General features: G+C 39.3%; 1 protein-coding gene across 1 annotated transcript; it reads left to right on the top strand.

The window, feature by feature from the left end:
* The first annotated feature begins 2,344 nt into the window (after positions 1-2,344).
* On the top strand, positions 2,345-3,262 carry LOC138357653 (uncharacterized). Its single transcript, XM_069314659.1, has one exon. The coding sequence runs from the start codon at positions 2,345-2,347 to the stop codon at positions 3,260-3,262; it is 918 nt and encodes a 305-aa protein (XP_069170760.1).
* The last annotated feature ends 16,008 nt before the right edge of the window (positions 3,263-19,270 follow it).

The following is a 19,270-nucleotide window of genomic DNA, read 5'->3' as shown; positions in this document are numbered from 1 at the left end:
GACTGTAAGCCTCAAAGAATTAAGTATATAGGCAAGACAACATCATCTCTTTCCAGGCGTTTAACGATGTATAAGCAACAGGGCTCCATTAAGGAACATATAATCTCTTCCCACAACCAGACCATCACCAGAGAATTCTTAACAAAAAACACGGAAATCATTGATAGATACAGCGATAGCAGGCAGGTAGATATCTGTGAGGCACTACACATTAAGAAGTCGACACCAGCAATCAACAGCCAATTAATGCACAACTATATTCTACCCACTTCAAGACTCCGAACCAAGTGCATGGGTTCTCATGACCCCAGTGAATGTGTAGTCCATCTACGGTTGTGCAGTAGATGCAACAAAGGTATGCATCATTATGCCTTATGTAGAAAGACATCATCACAATTTACAACACCTCGTGAGGATTCTATGAATTCTACCACAGTTCAATACTGCAAAGCACACCAAGAAATTAATGTACTTGCAACTGAGTCAGGCAATAATACTACTCTGCCTACAGCTCAGCTTAAACTAATTAATAGGAAGTCTAGAGTCAATACTAGAGGTCCTTTCGATCAAGGATCACAGAAGACCTTCGTCACACAACAATTAGTTGAGCAGTTGAAATTAAAACCTGCCAAATGTGTGAAATTAAGTATCTCTGGGTTCTTGACTAACAGTGGATCTCGTGAATACCAAGTAGTGAAGGTACTAGTACGACTTGGATCTTCCACTAATTCAATACAAGCGGTAGTAGTGGATAAGCTTCCTTCAGACCTGCAGGTCACAGGACTCGCTCACACCGAAATATCTCAGACGTAACTGCATGAGGCTAGCGGATCACAAAATAAATTCTGACTGCCTCTCAAACGTTGGTATCCTAATAGGTGCTGACTATTATTACAGATTTATAACAGGATGCACCCGTCAGCTTGGAATGAATTTGTTGTCATCTGCTGGAAGCAAATTGCTAACAGGACTGGTGCTTTTCCAGCAAAAATCTTTGTCAATCAACAAACAACCAAACAATTCAATTGTGGCGTGACTAGGCTTGGAGCAGTCACCCCTACATTTCAGAGAAATATCTGATGATAATGAATCTGATCTACCTGTATTTTGATTGTGGGATCTAGACACTTTAGGTATTGTCCCTGATAAACCAAGCCCTGATGATACATGGACTTACCAGCAATATCTGGACACAGTTGTCCATAGAGACAAACAATACTGGGTGAGTCTGCCATGGAAGTTGAACCATTCACAACTTCCAGTTAATTATTTCATGACAGCATCCCAAGTAAAGTCTCAATTAATACAGCTACAGAAACTGCTTGATAAATTGAACATGTATCATCAATTAATTCAACAACAACTCAACAGTAAATTCATTGAAGTTGTTGATAATGATAACCGAAAAACGATCACTATCTACCCCATCACGCTGTAATTAAAGACTCAATGACGACACCAATACGTATCGTTTTTAACTGTAGTGCCAAAGTGAAAGCAAACAGCGTGTCCGTGAATGAATGTCTCCAAACAGGACCTAGCCTAACTCAAAGGCTATACGACGTATTATTGTGATTCTGTACTGGTATGTTTGCTTATACTGCTGACATCAGTAAAGTTTCCCTTAGAGTAGGCTTACAAGAGGAGGATCGAGATTTTACCAAATTTCTCTGTATTAAGGATCCACTGGATCTTGACAGTGATGTCATTACCTACAGGTTTGCCTCTATGCTATTCGGAGCGACCTCTTCACCGTTTCTACTTCAAGCAACGGTAGATACACATTTGAAGAAGTCAAATAGCCCATATAAAGCAGAAATTACCAACAACTTGTATGTAGACAACTTTCAGGGAATCACTAATGACAAATTTAAATTGGTAGAAATTTATCATGAGGCTAATCGTGAGTTGCTAAGAGCAAATATGCCACTACAATCATGAGCCTCAAACAATAAACAATTTAACCAGATGATCGAGAAAGAGTTTCCTGGTTATCGGGGTACCTAATCAATTAAAAGTTATGGGCGTGGAATGGAACACAGTTATTGACGAGATGAATGTCAAGTCAGTACAAACAAATAATTCAACTCTTACTATAAGAAAATTACTCTGGTATGTAAGTCAACCATTTGACCCTTTGGGCTTACTTAGTCCTAATTTAATAAGGGGCAAACTCCTCATGCAGTAATACTGGCAGAAAAATATGGGATGGGATGATCCGTGCCAATTGAGTTGCAAGATAAATGGCAAACACTTACAAGGATTTCAATCAATTAGGATTTTTTTAAATTTCCTCGTAATGCCTCAGAACAAAACTTACTCTCAAATTTGCACATCTTTTGCGATGCCTCTGGTAAAGCTTACGGCACTGCAGCGTTACTTAGTCAATAATGCACAATCATTTTTACTCACATTAAAAGCAGGAGTTGCTTCAATCAAAAAGAGATCTTTACCTCAAATGGAGTTGACTGCATTGCTGGTGGGAGTAAGATTGGCTCATTGCCTGACCAAGACACTCAATAATATTCACTTTGGTGAGATCGAAGTGTGGTCAGACAATGTGGCAATCTTACAATGGGGGAGAAACAATAATAATAAAATTCCATACGTCAGCAATCGTGTTAGGGAAATCCATGAATTATCTGCAGGATATAAACTCAGACATGTTCGTACCAAGGACAATCCAGCAGATTACCTCTCGAGAGGTTTATCACTAAAACAGCTGATCAAGTCTCTGATGTGGTTTAATGGACCTTCATTGCTTGTTAGTGGTCAGTGGCCTAAACAGAAACAAGAAGTCATAGTGACCAATATCACTAATCCCATGACAGACCCAGAACCTCATCAGACCTTAGCTATTAACTCTCACAATTATTCCAACTTGAGTAAGTTACTAAGAGTAACGGCACATGTATTTGATTTTCTTGCTAAGATAGGAATCAGACATAAGTTTCCCAATCCTATCCTCTATTGGATCAAATGTGCAGAACAAGAAATGTATGGAAGTGAATATAAAAATTTTCCAGATAAATTAACTAAGTCTCTAGGTATCTGGTATGATGCCAACATCTATAATATATTAAGGTGTAGAGGACGTCTGCTTCATGCAGAAATTGATTTGGATACAAAAAATCCAATACTTCTACCACGTCACCACATTATCATAAAACTTCTTGTTTTGCACCATCATCAATATGGTGCTTTACATGGTGGAGTGTTAGACACTCTCACTGACCTAAGACAGAAATATTGGCTTCCCTAAGGTCGTCAAACTGTCAAATCACTTATTAATTCTTGTGTAATTTGCAGAAGGTACGACGCTCGAGTGTGTCCTTATCCAGGACCTCCACCACTCCCTAAGGAGAGATAATCCATCTTCGTCTTTTTGAGACCACTGGTGTCGATTACACAGGAGCCTTACTTCTCACTGGCACTCCAGATAAGGTACCAGTGAAGCCTTATATTTGCCTCTTCACGTGTGCAACCACACGAGGCGTACACTTAGAAGTAACTTCTGACATGAGTGCAGAAGTCTTTATCCAAGCCTTTCGTAGATTTGCTGCACGCAGATCCTGCCCCAAACTAATGATATCCGACAATGGATCAAATTTTGTGGCTGGAACAGCCTGCCTACGAGAGATTTGGAATCACCCAGAAGTGCAGTCTGTAATGCAAAGACGACAATGCCACTGGAAATTTATACCTCCCAGAACCCCCTGGCAAGGTGGTTTCTACGAACGTATGGTAGGGACTATCAAGAAATGTTTAAGTAAGACCTTGCAACGACAGAAAATTAGTTTCCCTGAATTAGAAACACTCGTCGAAGAAATTGAGCAACGAGTCAATAACCGTCCCTTAACTTACCTATTGGATAACTTCTCTCAGAGAGAACCCCTGAGTCCCTCACATTTAATCCATGGAAGCCTACTGAGCCCTCTGATACCTTTAGCAGAAGAGGATCCAGTCGACCCTTCACATGTGACTAGGAGTGATTTAGTGGAGAGTTATCAACATCTTTTGAGGGTAGTCAAAAAGTGAAATGAGGTGTGGACTCGAGAGTACTTCACAGCTCTAAGAGAACACCACTATGGAGCTTCGAGCCCCTATAACAAAGTTCTACTCAAACCAGGAGACCTAGTGTTGATTGATAGTGATGGACCCAGGTCAGAATGGTCTATAGGCAAGATTGTCTCTGTTCACCCAGATCACCAAGGCGCCGTGAGAGTAGCACGGGTTTTGTGCCGAGGCTACCCTAAAAAACATTAGAGAAGTTGGTACCTCTCGAATTAGCAGAATGAGAGTGTTCTACAGAACCAACTTTACCTACAGTTTCCGAGGACAACAATTCTGATCCACCGAGCACCCAACCATTTAGAGCCACTGCTCAACAATGCAAACGGAAACTACAACAATATTATAGCTCTGACTAAGGGCAAATAATTGACCATCCAATTTAAGGTAGTCATGATGATACCGTGTTGTGATGTCCAGTAACTAATCAGTTACAAGTCACAGTGACCAGGACATTCACCTCACTGTAGATTCTAAGTCTGCTTAACTTGCATGATTTAACCATTAATTTAATTTGTGTAGGCCACAGACTACACCATTATTACATCTGGAGAATATATCTGAGTTTACAAGACTTTAAGACTTAGTGACACAACCGTTACACGTCATAGCGACACCAGTCATTGAATACATTGTAAGTTTTAGTAGTTAATAACTTTAGATGATTTAACAATTCAATGTTTTACATTTAACATGAGTTCCCTTACAAGACTTAGGGTCTTATCTGTCTTTGACAAATACGGGACATCCATTATGTGCGTACTAACATAAGAATTGTGGGAAATTTTACCCATCATATCAATATTATCATTTAAGAAATGTATTATTTCTATATCATATCAAAATCATAGCAGAATCACTATAGATTCATTATACATCTTGATCCTAGATGACAATGCCACTAGGATCACGTACACCATAGGGGGCCCTATAGGTGCCTACGTAACTTTGTGCATGATCTCTCAAGGATCCAGAAGCTTCTAGAAGGATTTCTTAATTAAAAAACTATTGGAACATTAATCAACATCCGGTAGAGATTATAAATCGAATCCTTAATAAGAACAGTAGTACTATCAAGTACTACTTATAATCTTTATATCCTATATCTAATTATATTATAATCACATCTTATCTCAATCATATGTCTAGACAGTAAAAATAATCAATCAATATTCATTGAAAGCTACCCCTCTCAAGGGAGAGGGAGGGGTATCTCAGGAACAAGAAGCGCCCACCACACTCCACGGCCAGAACCCGTTTGTTTACTAAGGAGTGAGAACATACAATAGTGCCTTAGCGAACGTTACTTAGCTCAGGACACCTTATCGAATTATCTTTATCACCAGTGATTACTTTCTACAACTGGGGAAGTACCTGGACAATATCTACAAGGAAAATTCCTTGAACATTTATATCAAATAAGAGTGTATAGTGGAGCACACAGTGACACTGTCTCCACCGCCACCCTCATCTTTTGTGCAACTGCAATTAAGGACAATCACGTAGCTATGCTACTAGAACATCAAACAGCAAAGCTGTAATATAAAATATCGTGCCTAAACTCATGACAAGAGAGTTATCCAGTCTGGCACACTTTGTCAGACAGGCACCCAGGCATTCAGAGAAGTATATTGAAGGTTATTTAGTATATTAATTGACCAATTGTATGCTTGTGTAACTTTGATATATCCTATAGTCTGTCTGTCGGTTATAGAGCGAGGCAACGCCTCATATTTCAGTAAGTTTATTAATATTGTAGTGCAGCAGTTGAATCTTTAAGCCCCAAACTTCATGAGTGTCCATTGTGTGAGAAAAGATTCAGTCGAGGTAAACAAATCCTCATGAGTGTCCATGGTATGGGAAAATATTCAGTCAGGCTGACTGAACTTCTTCATATAAATCTACATCTATATATATCCTTGAATATATCTGCATATATCCTTGAATATATAAATTAAGTTAACAATTGCTTGCTTAGTTATCATATAAGTTCATTTAATTAAATATAATTTCTAGTACTTAGTAACAGTACTTAGACTACATTTAAGGTGATTTATCATACTTATACAATTTAAATTGTTGTTTATAGTACAAGAATATATTGGCTGTTAATAGTTATGGTGCTAGGCTAGACTTTGTATGTTTAAATCCCTGATTTAAACAGAACCAGTTTTCAGTCATAGAACTGAATTTATTAAATCTTATCCTTGTATAAAATACAAGCTGATGTGAGATACCTGTCTACAGGCGGACTGTGGATCTTCAATCAGCCTATCAACTAATTCATTCACCCCACCTGTCCCTTACAGCCCACAATCTGTCATTAAGAAAAGAGGAGCTAGGATTTACGACCCTAGCTAGAGACTTTAGTTGAATTAATTTGCAGACAGTAATTTTTAATTTAGTTCAGTACAAGTCCCTGGTAGTTTTCTCATATCAATCCCAGCAGGTTTTTCCCACAAGAATAACTTCGGAATGGGTACTTCAGCACTCAACATTGAACTGCGACCCGAGTTCCCCCCCCCTGGGAGTTATGTTGGAAAGTTCCAACACTAATACATCCTTATTGTATCATAATACATCATCACTATTGTATACTAAGCATAATATCTACTAACCCTACTAACTGTAGTACTAATATAAATTAATATTTTCCTATCCGCTGATCATTTACTAAAATTCTCCCCACATCGAGGGCAGTATTGCGTCAGATAATATCCAGGGGCCGGATTCAGAAAGGTACTTACGAAGGTTTTTCCTCTTAGCTAAGAGCGTTTTCCGTCTTAGCGCCTTCATGGCGGCTACGTCGGTATTCAAGTAACTACACTAAGTGGAAAAACCTTCGTAAGTTCATTCCGGGATTTAAGTGTGGTTTCGACCACTCGTAGCTTTACGTAAACTGGATATAAGTCATTTTTTCTCTACTACATAACACTGGGATCGATTTATGATATTGGACAACCCGTTCTCACAAATTTAATAAGTCAATATTGACTTATTAAATATGTACATAGTTGACATACTTAACATAATAGTTTCCCTTGAAAAGCTTCATAGAAAACACCGACCTTACCTAACCTACTTAGTATGTTAAGATAAGCATCTTATTGCTTCGTAATTGCTATTATTACCTAACCTATACCTATAATAGGTTAAGTAGCAATTGTAATTACGAAGCTATAAGATGCTTATTTTAACATACTAAGTAGGTTAGGTAAGGTCGGTGTTTTCTATGAAGCTTTTCAAGGGAAACTATTATGTTTAGTATGTCACCTATGCACGCAACTAATAAGTCAATATTGACTTATTAAATTTGCGAGAACGGGTTGTATTGGAACATGACCAAAATATTATAGCTGGTGAATCTAGTGAAGAGGAGTCCTTCGTGTTAGTTATATAAGCATTTTTTTGTCTATAAATTTTGCAAGTATTTACCTCCTTAAAATTTTCTTAGATTAAGGACCTGCAAAGAAACGCTGCGCGTGCTAGTGGTTTTACAAGACTGTAATTACCATAATTGTATCCTCACATTCCTTATGTACATTCTTGTATATGCATAAATAAATAAATAAATAAATAAATAAGCATTCTCTGCTTGAAACTTGAAGTAAATATGTGTTTGATGATAGTAGAATTAGTTTTATAATAGCAAGATATTATACCCGTAGTTATTAAGTAAATAAACACTGGTGAACATGAAATATGAGAGAAGGTGATGAGCCCTGCCTGATGGGATCATTTACTATCACCAAATGCCCCTGTTCACCTAGTAGTAAGGTTGTACCTTAGCTATACATACCCATTTCTAATTTATTTAGTTTGGTTTTATTTTGAAATTAAATCTGGGTGAGACATAAAATAAAAATATGCTGCACAAATGATGTTTGGTAAGGAGAAGGGTAAAAATGTTAAAAACTTTATTCATTGAATCATTAAATACTTAAAGCTATAATTATGAATATATAGACTATTAAAAAAGAGAGAGGGAAGTAGGGGTCCAAGACCTCTTCCTGTTATACAATTTGGGTGTGGAACAAGTAATTATCAAAAGAAGGCACCATGCCGGGAAGGCTATGTAGCAGTAAGGCAGTGAGGTGAGGCAGCTACTTATTTGAGAAATGCTTATTTTATTTACCTTATAAGCTGAGGCAACTTATTTTATTTGAGGAATACTCAGCTAATTCCTCTACATTTAGCATGGAACAAATTTGTGTCCAAGACCTCTTCCTGTTACGCAATTTGGCTGTGTGTAACCAAACTAGAAGTGCTCTACAAATCGAGGGACCCAGAATGTGCAATGACCTCCCGAATCATGTCAAAGGCTGTACCTCTCTCAACCAGTTTAAGTTAAACCAAGTACTGCTTAATTAACTCCATGTAACCTAACTTACCTCCTAAATGTCAACCCATGTCTTGCTATTTTTTAAACAACGCTGTTCACCAACATGTGCAATTGCTGATTTATGCTATGTTAACCCCCCTTTTTGTATTTTTTATTCCTTCTTTCAACACAATTTATACCTAATCCCGATTACTATTAAGTTTTAGTCTGTTTTTTTTCCCACACCTTGCCCGAAATGCTATGAGTATTAGTGGCTTTAGGTATTGTATGTACTAGCTCTGTCTATAAATCCAACATTATGTTTGTCAGTCAACTGTATGTACTTTTCCTGAATAAAATGTATTTATCATTTATATTTTAATCAGTAAGTATTAAAAGAAGGCACCAAGCTGGGAAGGCTATATAGCACCATTGTGTGTAACAATAAACCAAATTTTTTTTAACAAATAATGCACCTGTATGGTAAGACAAATCCTGTCAGCTGTAAAAATATTGATGCAGTTATTTAAATGAAAAATATAATGAAAGAAATATTACTGGTTTATTTTTATCCTATCTTTTTGTACTGTACAGTATATCCAAGGAAGTGAAAAATTGAGACATAATGCACAATTTAATGAATGATTAGCATGGATTAGCAGTTCAAAAGAAATATGACTGTTACATATCAACATAAGATCTTAATGATCCATGGTCAACATGATTTAATAAGGATAATACAGTACTGTATTTGTAATAATACAAACTATAATTTAAAATCTTTATTACTGATTTTTTTTATTAAGAAGATTAGGTATACACAGCAATGTGCTGCTACCCTATTCTATATGGAATATTACACAGTGTAGATAAAAAACTAGCTGTAAGTTTATCTAATACTCCCATCTCACAGGATGGTTAGACATACAGTACTGTACATGGAATCAATTTAGAAAATACCAGCCTCAATACAAAAAACTAATCAACTCTGACTAAACAACTCTTCCCGATTTTCACAAGAGGTAAGCACTGAATCATGGAAACATTATATTATAATTACTCTTACCAGTTTCTACAAGACTCCTCTCAAACAATGTATTTTTAAACATGTTTAGGTATACACAGCAATGTGCTGCTTCCCTATTCTGTATAAAGGACCACACAGTGTAGATCAAAAACCAGCTATAAGCTCATCCAACATCCTCACCTCACAGGATGGCCAGTCATACATGGAATTAGGAGAGAACAAAATACTTAATGCTGATCTATTAGCCTCCACTGGCAAAATCTGGGTGCAGCACAAGAATATCTTCCAATATTCCTGAGTGTATGAAGTAATTACAGAGCCCAAAATACCTCATACCATTTGGTATGAAGTCACTGATAACAGGGCAATCACAGATATAGTGTTGGAGAGTATGTTCTCTCAAGTAGGACTGAAAACAGATGTTTTTTTCTACCAAGAGGGCTATAAACCCATGGAACCGCCTACCCGCTGAAGCCGTAAATGCCAAATTCCAGCTAAAAAATATCAGTAGACAATTGGCGGTTCCTTTAACAAGCCGCCGGCTTTCTGTCCTCTTCGAGGCCACTAGATAGTTAGTGGCCCTTGGGTAAATTCAGTAAATATATACAATAATTGTCAGCGCATCTTCCGAGCAACATGGACAGCTACACAGTATCTCTAAGAATTACGTAGGTAAACAACAAATGTAACATATTTGTTTACTACAATGTCGGTGCTGGCTGTAGAAGTTGAAAAAACATTGTTTTACTTCGAAATATACTAATTTTATAAGAAAATTCGACGTAAATAGGAGGCAGTAGAGCTCCGATAAGCCAGCGCTAAATCTTCAATATGAAGAATGTTGCTGCTCTCTGATTGGCCAAACGAAACACAGTAGTGACCTCTATCGGCACGCAGGTGAACCAACAATTTTCTTCCTAAGTGGACCTTATTGAATCGCACCTAAGCATCTTCTTAGGGCGCACTTAGGAACCTTCGTAGCAAACCCACTTACGAAGAAATACACAGCTTCCTGAATCTAGGTCCAGCAAGACATAATTATTGCCAACATGCCAGAGAATTGAATAATATTCTCAACTTTTATCAGTATTCTTTATGAAAATTAATACCTGATAATATAACAACTAATGATTCAATAACAACGAGTTATTAACTAAAATATCACTATATAACAGTTTATCTGTTATATTAAACCGTCATGGAAGAAACAGAACTTCTCTCCATTTCTCGTTCAATAAGAACACTGTTCATAATTATTGTTATTCAGCGAGAATGGAAACAATATTTAACTCCCTATAATTGCAACCCAATTCTCATTGACGTATTAAGTAGAGTAATTACAAGGAAAATAATTTTCCATTTCTACTAATATGTTGCGCATGCGCGAGAGAGGGGTAGAGGAAGGGAGGAGTCGGATGCCTGAGCTCCATGCGGTTGGACGACACTTAGACAATGTGGCGGCCATTAGTCCAGGGAGAGGCGAAGCTTTCATCAATTACACGATAGGCCCATGCTATTAATCGGCCTTGGAGTGTGCAACTACTCCATTAACGATCCAAGGATTGCATCGGTGGACAACCAGCAGGTTAAGTGTTCTAGTATTTTTATAGGAGCTCTCTATATTATTACTGTGCACTTAGTCCATCGTTACGTTATAATACCTTCCCTAACGCCATGTATGTCCGCAAAGAATTTAATTTGTCTCATCCATTGAATCGTAATGACATAATCTAATTTGTGTAGACAATTTTTACATTCTATTGGGTTTCCAGCGTGTGTTGGAGCTGCTGTGATAGCAACAATTTCCCACGCTATGCTAGTGGATCACGTGTTCCAGCAAGTCCCAGATGACGCCATCTCGACACCGCACCTCTGTTCACTGTTACAGCTAAGCAGCTGAAATTATTCTAATTTACTTACTATTTACTAATGAACGGTTGAAACCTAATAATAACTTGAGATTATATTTCATTTACGTGATTTAGGAAGTCAAGTATAATTTCATAGCCTCATGAACTTTAGATGAGAACAATCTTCTGATTTAATCATTATACAATATATTCTTCCTACTAACCAAATTATCAAATGTCTATTTTATTTATATCTTAGTAAGAGTTACTAACTTTTTTCGAGGAAGAACCAGCCTCGATGAACCGTACCAGGAGTACTCAACTTCTGGTATTAACCCTCCATTTGTGAAGTTTGGGAAAGTTTACCTCTTGAATAGTAATTTTATCTATAGTCCATTAATATTCAAGGAATAATTCTTAATAGTCACATTATCCACAGGCACGGATATTTCAGTCCTTTTCTATTGCTTATTTATCTGTTTCCCTTTTCAGTAAAAATAGGGTGGTACTTCGAGTAATTTAAGTCAATCAATTAAATATCAATATATTGAGAGTTAGCTTTCCTTCATGCCATGTGTAAACCGTTTTTCATTCATAAACAGGGGGTTTGGCGGGTGCATGGAATCACTTTTGCATCTTTGGAGGACGGGCTGGACAAGTGTTTTACTGACGAATTTTATTCGAACCACAATGCTATAAATGCTTCACCCACGTACTACAAATACAAATAATTGCCAACAGAACCTAAAGACCTAACCTTTGCCTATATATGCACAATATGCTAATTTATTATAATATTAATTTATAAATGAGAAAATTCCTGTTTTGAATGAGCAGCATGTTAAAATTTATGAATGCGTCTGTAGGCAACCACTGGATGTAATAAACTTGAGTCGAGGATGGGTTGTAAATACAAATAATCTCCAACAGAACCTAAACACCTAACCTCCGCCTAGCTATACATAAAATTTTTTGCATAGTAATATTAATTTATATATGAGAACAAACTCGATTTTAATGCACATGCAGTATGTTAAAATTTATGAATGCGTCTGGGGAGAACAGATGCTGCTTTAAATAGCCTAGTTATTTATTTATTTATTTATTTATTTATGTATATACAAGAAGTTACATTGAGATTGTGAGGATACATAATATGGTAATTACAATCTTGTAAAGCCACTAGTATGCGCAGCGTTTCAGGCAGGTCCTTAATCTAAGAAAATTTAAAGTAGGTAAATATGTGCAAAATTTATAAAAAATTATAACAGTTGCAAGGCAAGAAAAAAAAAGATGAGAGAAAATTGTAGGTGTATTAAAACACATAGATTGCTCAGATTGATTGCAATGACAGCTTGAATGGTACTTGACAAAAATTGGTAGGTACAATACAGCATATGGCTAGCACATAAAAGAAGACAGCAATGAACACAATGATAAGGTTGTTTGGGTTAAGTACATAAAAATTGGGAGATTGGGTAACAATAGATACAGAGCAAATTTAAAGCTCAGTGTAGGAAACTAAGAAGATGAAATTAGGTACTTTTTGCTTTTGCTCTTAAATATGGCAAAAGTTTGACAGCTTTTCAATTCACTAGGGAGTGGGTTCCATAGACTAGGTCCCTTAATAATTATCACTTTCGCCACTCAGTGGCGCACGAGCGCGTCAAGTTTTGTTCGGGTTCCGCAAAGCTGACTCTGACGGGAGTCACGAGAATAAATATTTGTATAAATTCCAATTTCGATCAGATCTACTTGGGGATAGTTTAGAAATGTTTGCCATGAAATTTACGTTCTCTCTAATAGCCGAAGAGCTTATTTGGGGAGAACGGCATGGCAGAGAATCATCGTGGTAAAACAATTGTATTACTGACACAACGAGTATGATCGACGTAGTTTTTATATTTGTTGCCGGTCGAACGCATCCTTATGGGATGTTTTATACTTATGTTCTTTTAGAACATTCTATTGCGAACACATTGGTACAAAAATGAAATACGTACATCGAAAAATAATGTCAGGACAGTGAATTGAATATACATATTTCGATGCGGTTTCGCCGATATGCCGCCGCGGGTAACACTTCGGCCACTTCCCACACTCTTGTGGGTCGGTTGCGACATTGATTCTATATTTATATGCATATGGCCATGTAGAGAATTTTATTGCAATTTCAGTGATACCAAAATTTACCCTGTAGGACAAGTATGAAGTTGACAACCCTGAAAATAGTAGAAACATTTCGTTGCTGTAGTTTCGCGGAAGTGTTTGCATAGAGTGTTTACACAGATTAAGTTTGACCCTGGGGATATCAAAAAGATATTTATTTCTGGTGTGGTGATTATAGATCCTATTACATCTGTCCAGGGAGAGTTTCAGAGCATGGTTTGCATTTAAGAACAGGGGTTTTGTAAATGTAGTTGACACAAGAGAATGTGTGGAGGGAGTTAATATTTAGCAAGTTTAGGGATTTAAACAAGGGAGCTGAGTGTTGTCTGAAAGCAGAGTTAGTTATTATTCTGATAGCAGATTTTTGCTGGGTGATGATGGGCTTAAGTAAGTTTGCAGTGGTAGACCCCCATGCACAGATACCATAATTAAGATAGGGGTAGATTAGTGCATAATATAGTGAGAGGAGAGCAGAGTTAGGAACATAATATCTTATTTTAGAGAGTATACCAACTGTCTTAGAAACTTTCTTAGTTATGTGTTGAATGTGGGTGCTGAAGTTGAGTCTCTTGTCTAGGAATAGGCCAAGAAACTTGCCATCATTTTTATTACTGGTGTTAATGTTGTCTATCTGTAGCTGAATTGCATTTGATGATTTGCTTCCAAATAAGATGTAGTAAGTCTTTTTTATGTTTAATGTTAGTTTGTTAGTTGACATCCATAAGTGGACTTTTTTTAATTCATTATTCATAACATTATTTAGTGTATGTGGGTGGAGTCTGAATAGATAAGGGTAGTATCGTCAGCAAACAATATAGGTTTAAGAATATTAGAGACATTAGGCAGATCATTTATATATATATATATATATATATATATATATATATATATATATATATATATATATATATATATATATATATATATATATATATATATATATATATGTATATATATATATATATATATATACATATATATATATATATATATATATATATATATATATATATATATATATATATATATATATATATATATATATATATATGCGAACAAGCCTGAATGGTCCCCAGGACAATATGCAACTGAAAACTCACACCCCAGAAGTGACTCGAACCCATACTCCCAGAAGCAACGCAACTGGTATGTACAAGACGCCTTAATCCACTTGACCATCACGACCGGACAAAATGAGGTGATAGCCGAGGCTATTTGAACCACCCCACCGCCGGCACTCGGATAGTAATCTTGGGCATAGCATTTTACCAAATCACCTCATTCTTTGGGGCACACGTGAGGAACACAAATGCGAACAAGCCTGAATGGTCCCCAGGACAATATGCAACTGAAAACTCACACCCCAGAAGTGACTCGAACCCATACTCCCAGAAGCAACGCAACTGGTATGTACAAGACGCCTTAATCCACTTGACCATCACGACCGGACAAAATGAGGTGATAGCCGAGGCTATTTGAACCACCCCACCGCCGGCACTCGGATAGTAATCTTGGGCATAGCATTTTACCAAATCACCTCATTCTTTGGGGCACACGTGAGGAACACAAATGCGAACAAGCCTGAATGGTCCCCAGGACAATATGCAACTGAAAACTCACACCCCAGAAGTGACTCGAACCCATACTCCCAGAAGCAACGCAACTGGTATGTACAAGACGCCTTAATCCACTTGACCATCACGACCGGACAAAATGAGGTGATAGCCGAGGCTATTTGAACCACCCCACCGCCGGCACTCGGATAGTAATCTTGGGCATAGCATTTTACCAAATCACCTCATTCTTTGGGGCACACGTGAGGAACACAAATGCGAACAAGCCTGAATGGTCCCCAGGACAATATGCAACTGAAAACTCACACCCCAGAAGTGACTCGAACCCATACTCCCAGAAGCAACGCAACTGGTATGTACAAGACGCCTTAATCCACTTGACCATCACGACCGGACAAAATGAGGTGATAGCCGAGGCTATTTGAACCACCCCACCGCCGGCACTCGGATAGTAATCTTGGGCATAGCATTTTACCAAATCACCTCATTCTTTGGGGCACACGTGAGGAACACAAATGCGAACAAGCCTGAATGGTCCCCAGGACAATATGCAACTGAAAACTCACACCCCAGAAGTGACTCGAACCCATACTCCCAGAAGCAACGCAACTGGTATGTACAAGACGCCTTAATCCACTTGACCATCACGACCGGACAAAATGAGGTGATAGCCGAGGCTATTTGAACCACCCCACCGCCGGCACTCGGATAGTAATCTTGGGCATTTGTAAGATTGCCTAAAGCTGATTCACTGTGTAACCTAAATGAAAGTGTCTTGCTTTTTGGGGGTGTTATGTCCATGTTCGCTATGAGAAAGGTAGGATAGTGGTCAGTTGTTCTGTCGTAGATTATACCAGGTACAAGGGGAGCTGTTATGTTTGTTCATATGTGGTCCAAGGTAGTGGTTGATGTTTGAGCCTAGTGTGAGGACGGGTTGGATAGTTAGATCCTTGTGTTTCCCGCTCCCTGTTTTGATGGCTCCCCATCTTTTTGTGCCTCCCTGAATGTCAATGGGCTTCGTTCTCTGGCCACTCAGATGGGTCTGGACTCGATGCTTCATTGACACATGGTTGACATAGCTTTTATTCAGGAGTATAATGTCCGGGATGTGAGCTTGTTGCAGGGATTAGCTGATAGGTTTAGAATTTTGTTGATTCCTACCAGATTATTATAAGGGTGGTACGCTAGTTCACATTTCCTAACGGGCTCCGATTTCGGTGTTGCACACGGATATGGATGAGGGCAGGATTCTGTTTGTGTGGATTTCGTATCTATGGTCAGTAATTCCTTTGTTGAATGTTTATGCGCCTTCTGGTTCTGCTCGGCACCAGGAGAGGGAGGCTTTTTTTAATATCGAGGTGTGGCACTTTCTGCGAAATGATACTCAATTGATGGTTTTTGGGGGTGATTTAAACTGTGTTACATCGGCTCGGGACTGTAGTAGTCCGATATCTGTAAATGCGTCCCCAGCATTGGTGGAAACTGTGTTGTTGTGGGTTTAAGAATGCGGCTATGATTCAGGGGGAGCTTTGGAATTTACTTATGTCTCTTGTGTTTCGTGCTCACTAAGGATAGGGTTTATATTCATAAGTGGGAGGAAGCAGTGCACTCCTTTCGAACAGTTCCGGTTACTTTCTCTGACAACGGTATGGTGTTTGTGAAGGTTGGTGTTCGGAGTCAGGTGCGGGTGGGGAGGGGGCTTGTGAAAGCTCAATTGTAGTTTGCTGCAGTGTCCCGACGTCCATGAACTGGTTCGGGTTCGATGAGCTTCGATAGTCTAAAGAAAACGTTGTTTCCCTTGTATTTTGGATTGGTGTAAGGAGAAGTTTAAGATGATGTTTATTGTATAGATTTTGTTGTGTAAGACCAGATTCGTGAGATTGGAGGAGGAGATGGCCGCGGGGGTGCAGGTCCGAGCTAGGATGGTGGAGCGGTTGTTTGGGGAACGTATTTCACAGTTCTTGCTCTGAAAAGAGGAGGATGATCGTTAGTCGGTGTTGTTGACTAGTTTTCGTATGCCTGATGGTTCAGTTTTGTCGAATACAGATAGTGTGCTTTTGTATTCTTGACGGAAGCTTGAAGTTCTTTATAGGAGGGTCGAGGGGGAGGGGGGGATAGGAGTATGGAGGAATTTTTTATTGGATTTTGTTCTTGAGGGTTGTCTGTTGGACTGTTCGCTTTTTGGAGGGCACGGTTGGTTGTACGGAGGTCTGGGATATTGCACGGTCTTTGAGAAAGGACCAGGTGCCTGGGTTTGCTGGACTGCTGACGGAGTTTTATGTATCCTGCTGTGATATTATTGGAGCTGATTTCATAGAGGTTATCGCTTAGAATTGTGGGGCTCTATTCTAAGCCTAGCAACGCGTGCTTTACTAATTGGCGTCCGATAACGCTTCTCAATCAGGATTACAAGATCATATTGAAACTGTTAGCGAATCAACTTTAGTCAGTGGTGATCCTGCTTTCATGGGATCAGTTTTGTGGGATGCCCAGAAGGTCGTTGTTCCATTGCCACACCTTGGTCCGGGATCCGATTGTCTATCTGTTGCAGACTGGGGGTTCGGCAGCTTTGATAAATCTGCACTGGTCCAAGTCCTTGTGTGGCCATTGATATATTATTGTGGATTTTGGAGAGGCTTGGCGTTGCCCCCCCCTTCCCCCCCGGTTTATACTTTGGGTTCATATTTGTTGTATGAAGGGTGGTGTAGTCGAGTGTGAGTGGATGGGTTATTTAGTACTACGTTTTCCATTGGGCGCTCGGTTCGCCAGGGTTGCCCCCCCCCCCCACTGTCGATGCTTTTGTATGATATATTTCAGGAACTGTTGTTTCGAGCGGTGCAGGCCAGTGGCTCTATCGTCTCCGCATGGTTGCCCAACGGGTTTAACCTGAGAGTGGGTGGGTATGCCGATGATACGACATGTTTGTGGTTACAGTGGATTCGGAGGTCTGTGCACCACGTGCAGGACGTGGTGCATAGTTTGGAGCTGGCCACAGGTGCTGTCATCAATCGTCAGAAATCTTGTATTATGGGGCTGGGTAGTTGCGCTGGTCGGGAGTCGTGGGAGGGCTCGTGGCTGCCGGAGGTGCGATCAGTTCGTATGCTGGGTATCACATGGTTTGTTTCTTATGAGGAATCATTGTTGCATAATTGGGTGGCGGTTGCTCGCTCGGTGGTGGCGGCGGTGGGGATGCTGTCCAAGAGGGTCTTGACGATTTTTCAGCAAGCACTAATCATCTGTTGTCGAGTTCTTTCTAAGGTATGGTATTTAGCCCATTATTTCCCATTGAGCAGGGCCCGTGCGCTGGATTTAGAAAATAATGTTTTTCGGTATGTGTGGTGTGGCCGCTACCACCCGATGGTTCGCAGGTCCTCCTTGTGTCAGGGTCTGGCGGAAGGTGGGATAGTGCTGGCTGATGTGTATGTAAAGTTGATGGCTGTTTTTTGGGTGATGTTTCGTAGGGTGCTTGAGTTAGGGGATGGTCTCAATTCCTTGACTCTGTACTTTAGTTCGATGCGGGTGAGTTATCTAATGGAGGTGCCGGTCTGTATGGACGTAGCTTTCGTCACGCCGTCGGTCTACTCCTGTGCGGTACTCATTCTTCGCTCCTTATCAAGGTATCATGGGTATGTCTTTTGGTTGACGGAAGGTGTATCGGGTTCTTTTGGGTCGTGTGGCCCACCGTGTGGAGGGATTGTACCCGGTATTTGATTGAGGGACGGTGTAGGGCTCTCTGCGGGCGCCGTTTCTGGTCCTTAAACAATGGGAGTTGATGTTTCGATTTCTTCATGAGATTCTGGCTACCAATGAGCGGTTGTTTAAGTTAGGTATTGTGGGCTCAATTGATTGTGTTCATTGGGGGGGGGCCCGAGTCCCAATTTCGTGTGTTTTACTTTTGTCGGCGAGTTTCTTGTTTGGTAGATTGGTTCGGGGTATGAATGTAACCTTCTGTGGGTCTGATTTGCGGGTAGATTTGCTGCGGCTTTTCCTCTTGTCGTTTCCGGAAGGGAATAGTAGACTTTTATCATGTTAGGGATGTTTGTGTCGGACTACATCTTTTGTTTGTGGGTTGGTTGGTTAGAAGGGTACAATGTGGCTGAGATATTGGGGTTCTTGAGGGGGTAGGCTGCACTACACGCAATCGGTCCTCGACTCAAGTCCATTACATCCAGCGGTCGACCCCACAGATGCATTCATAAATTTTAATATGCTGTTCATTCAAAACGGGAATTTTCTCAAGTATAAATTAATATTTTAA

The sequence above is a fragment of the Procambarus clarkii genome, chromosome 79 (genome assembly GCF_040958095.1).
Source record: "Procambarus clarkii isolate CNS0578487 chromosome 79, FALCON_Pclarkii_2.0, whole genome shotgun sequence".
Classification (NCBI taxonomy): domain Eukaryota; kingdom Metazoa; phylum Arthropoda; class Malacostraca; order Decapoda; family Cambaridae; genus Procambarus; species Procambarus clarkii.
The sequence above is the reverse complement of the archived record's forward strand: the minus strand, read 5'-3'. Positions and strand labels throughout refer to the sequence as shown.

Excerpts from the sequence above, each read along its gene's own strand:
- LOC138357653 (XM_069314659.1), top strand. The coding sequence starts at position 2,345 with ATGCCTCTGGTAAAGCTTACGGCACTGCAGCGTTACTTAGTCAATAAT.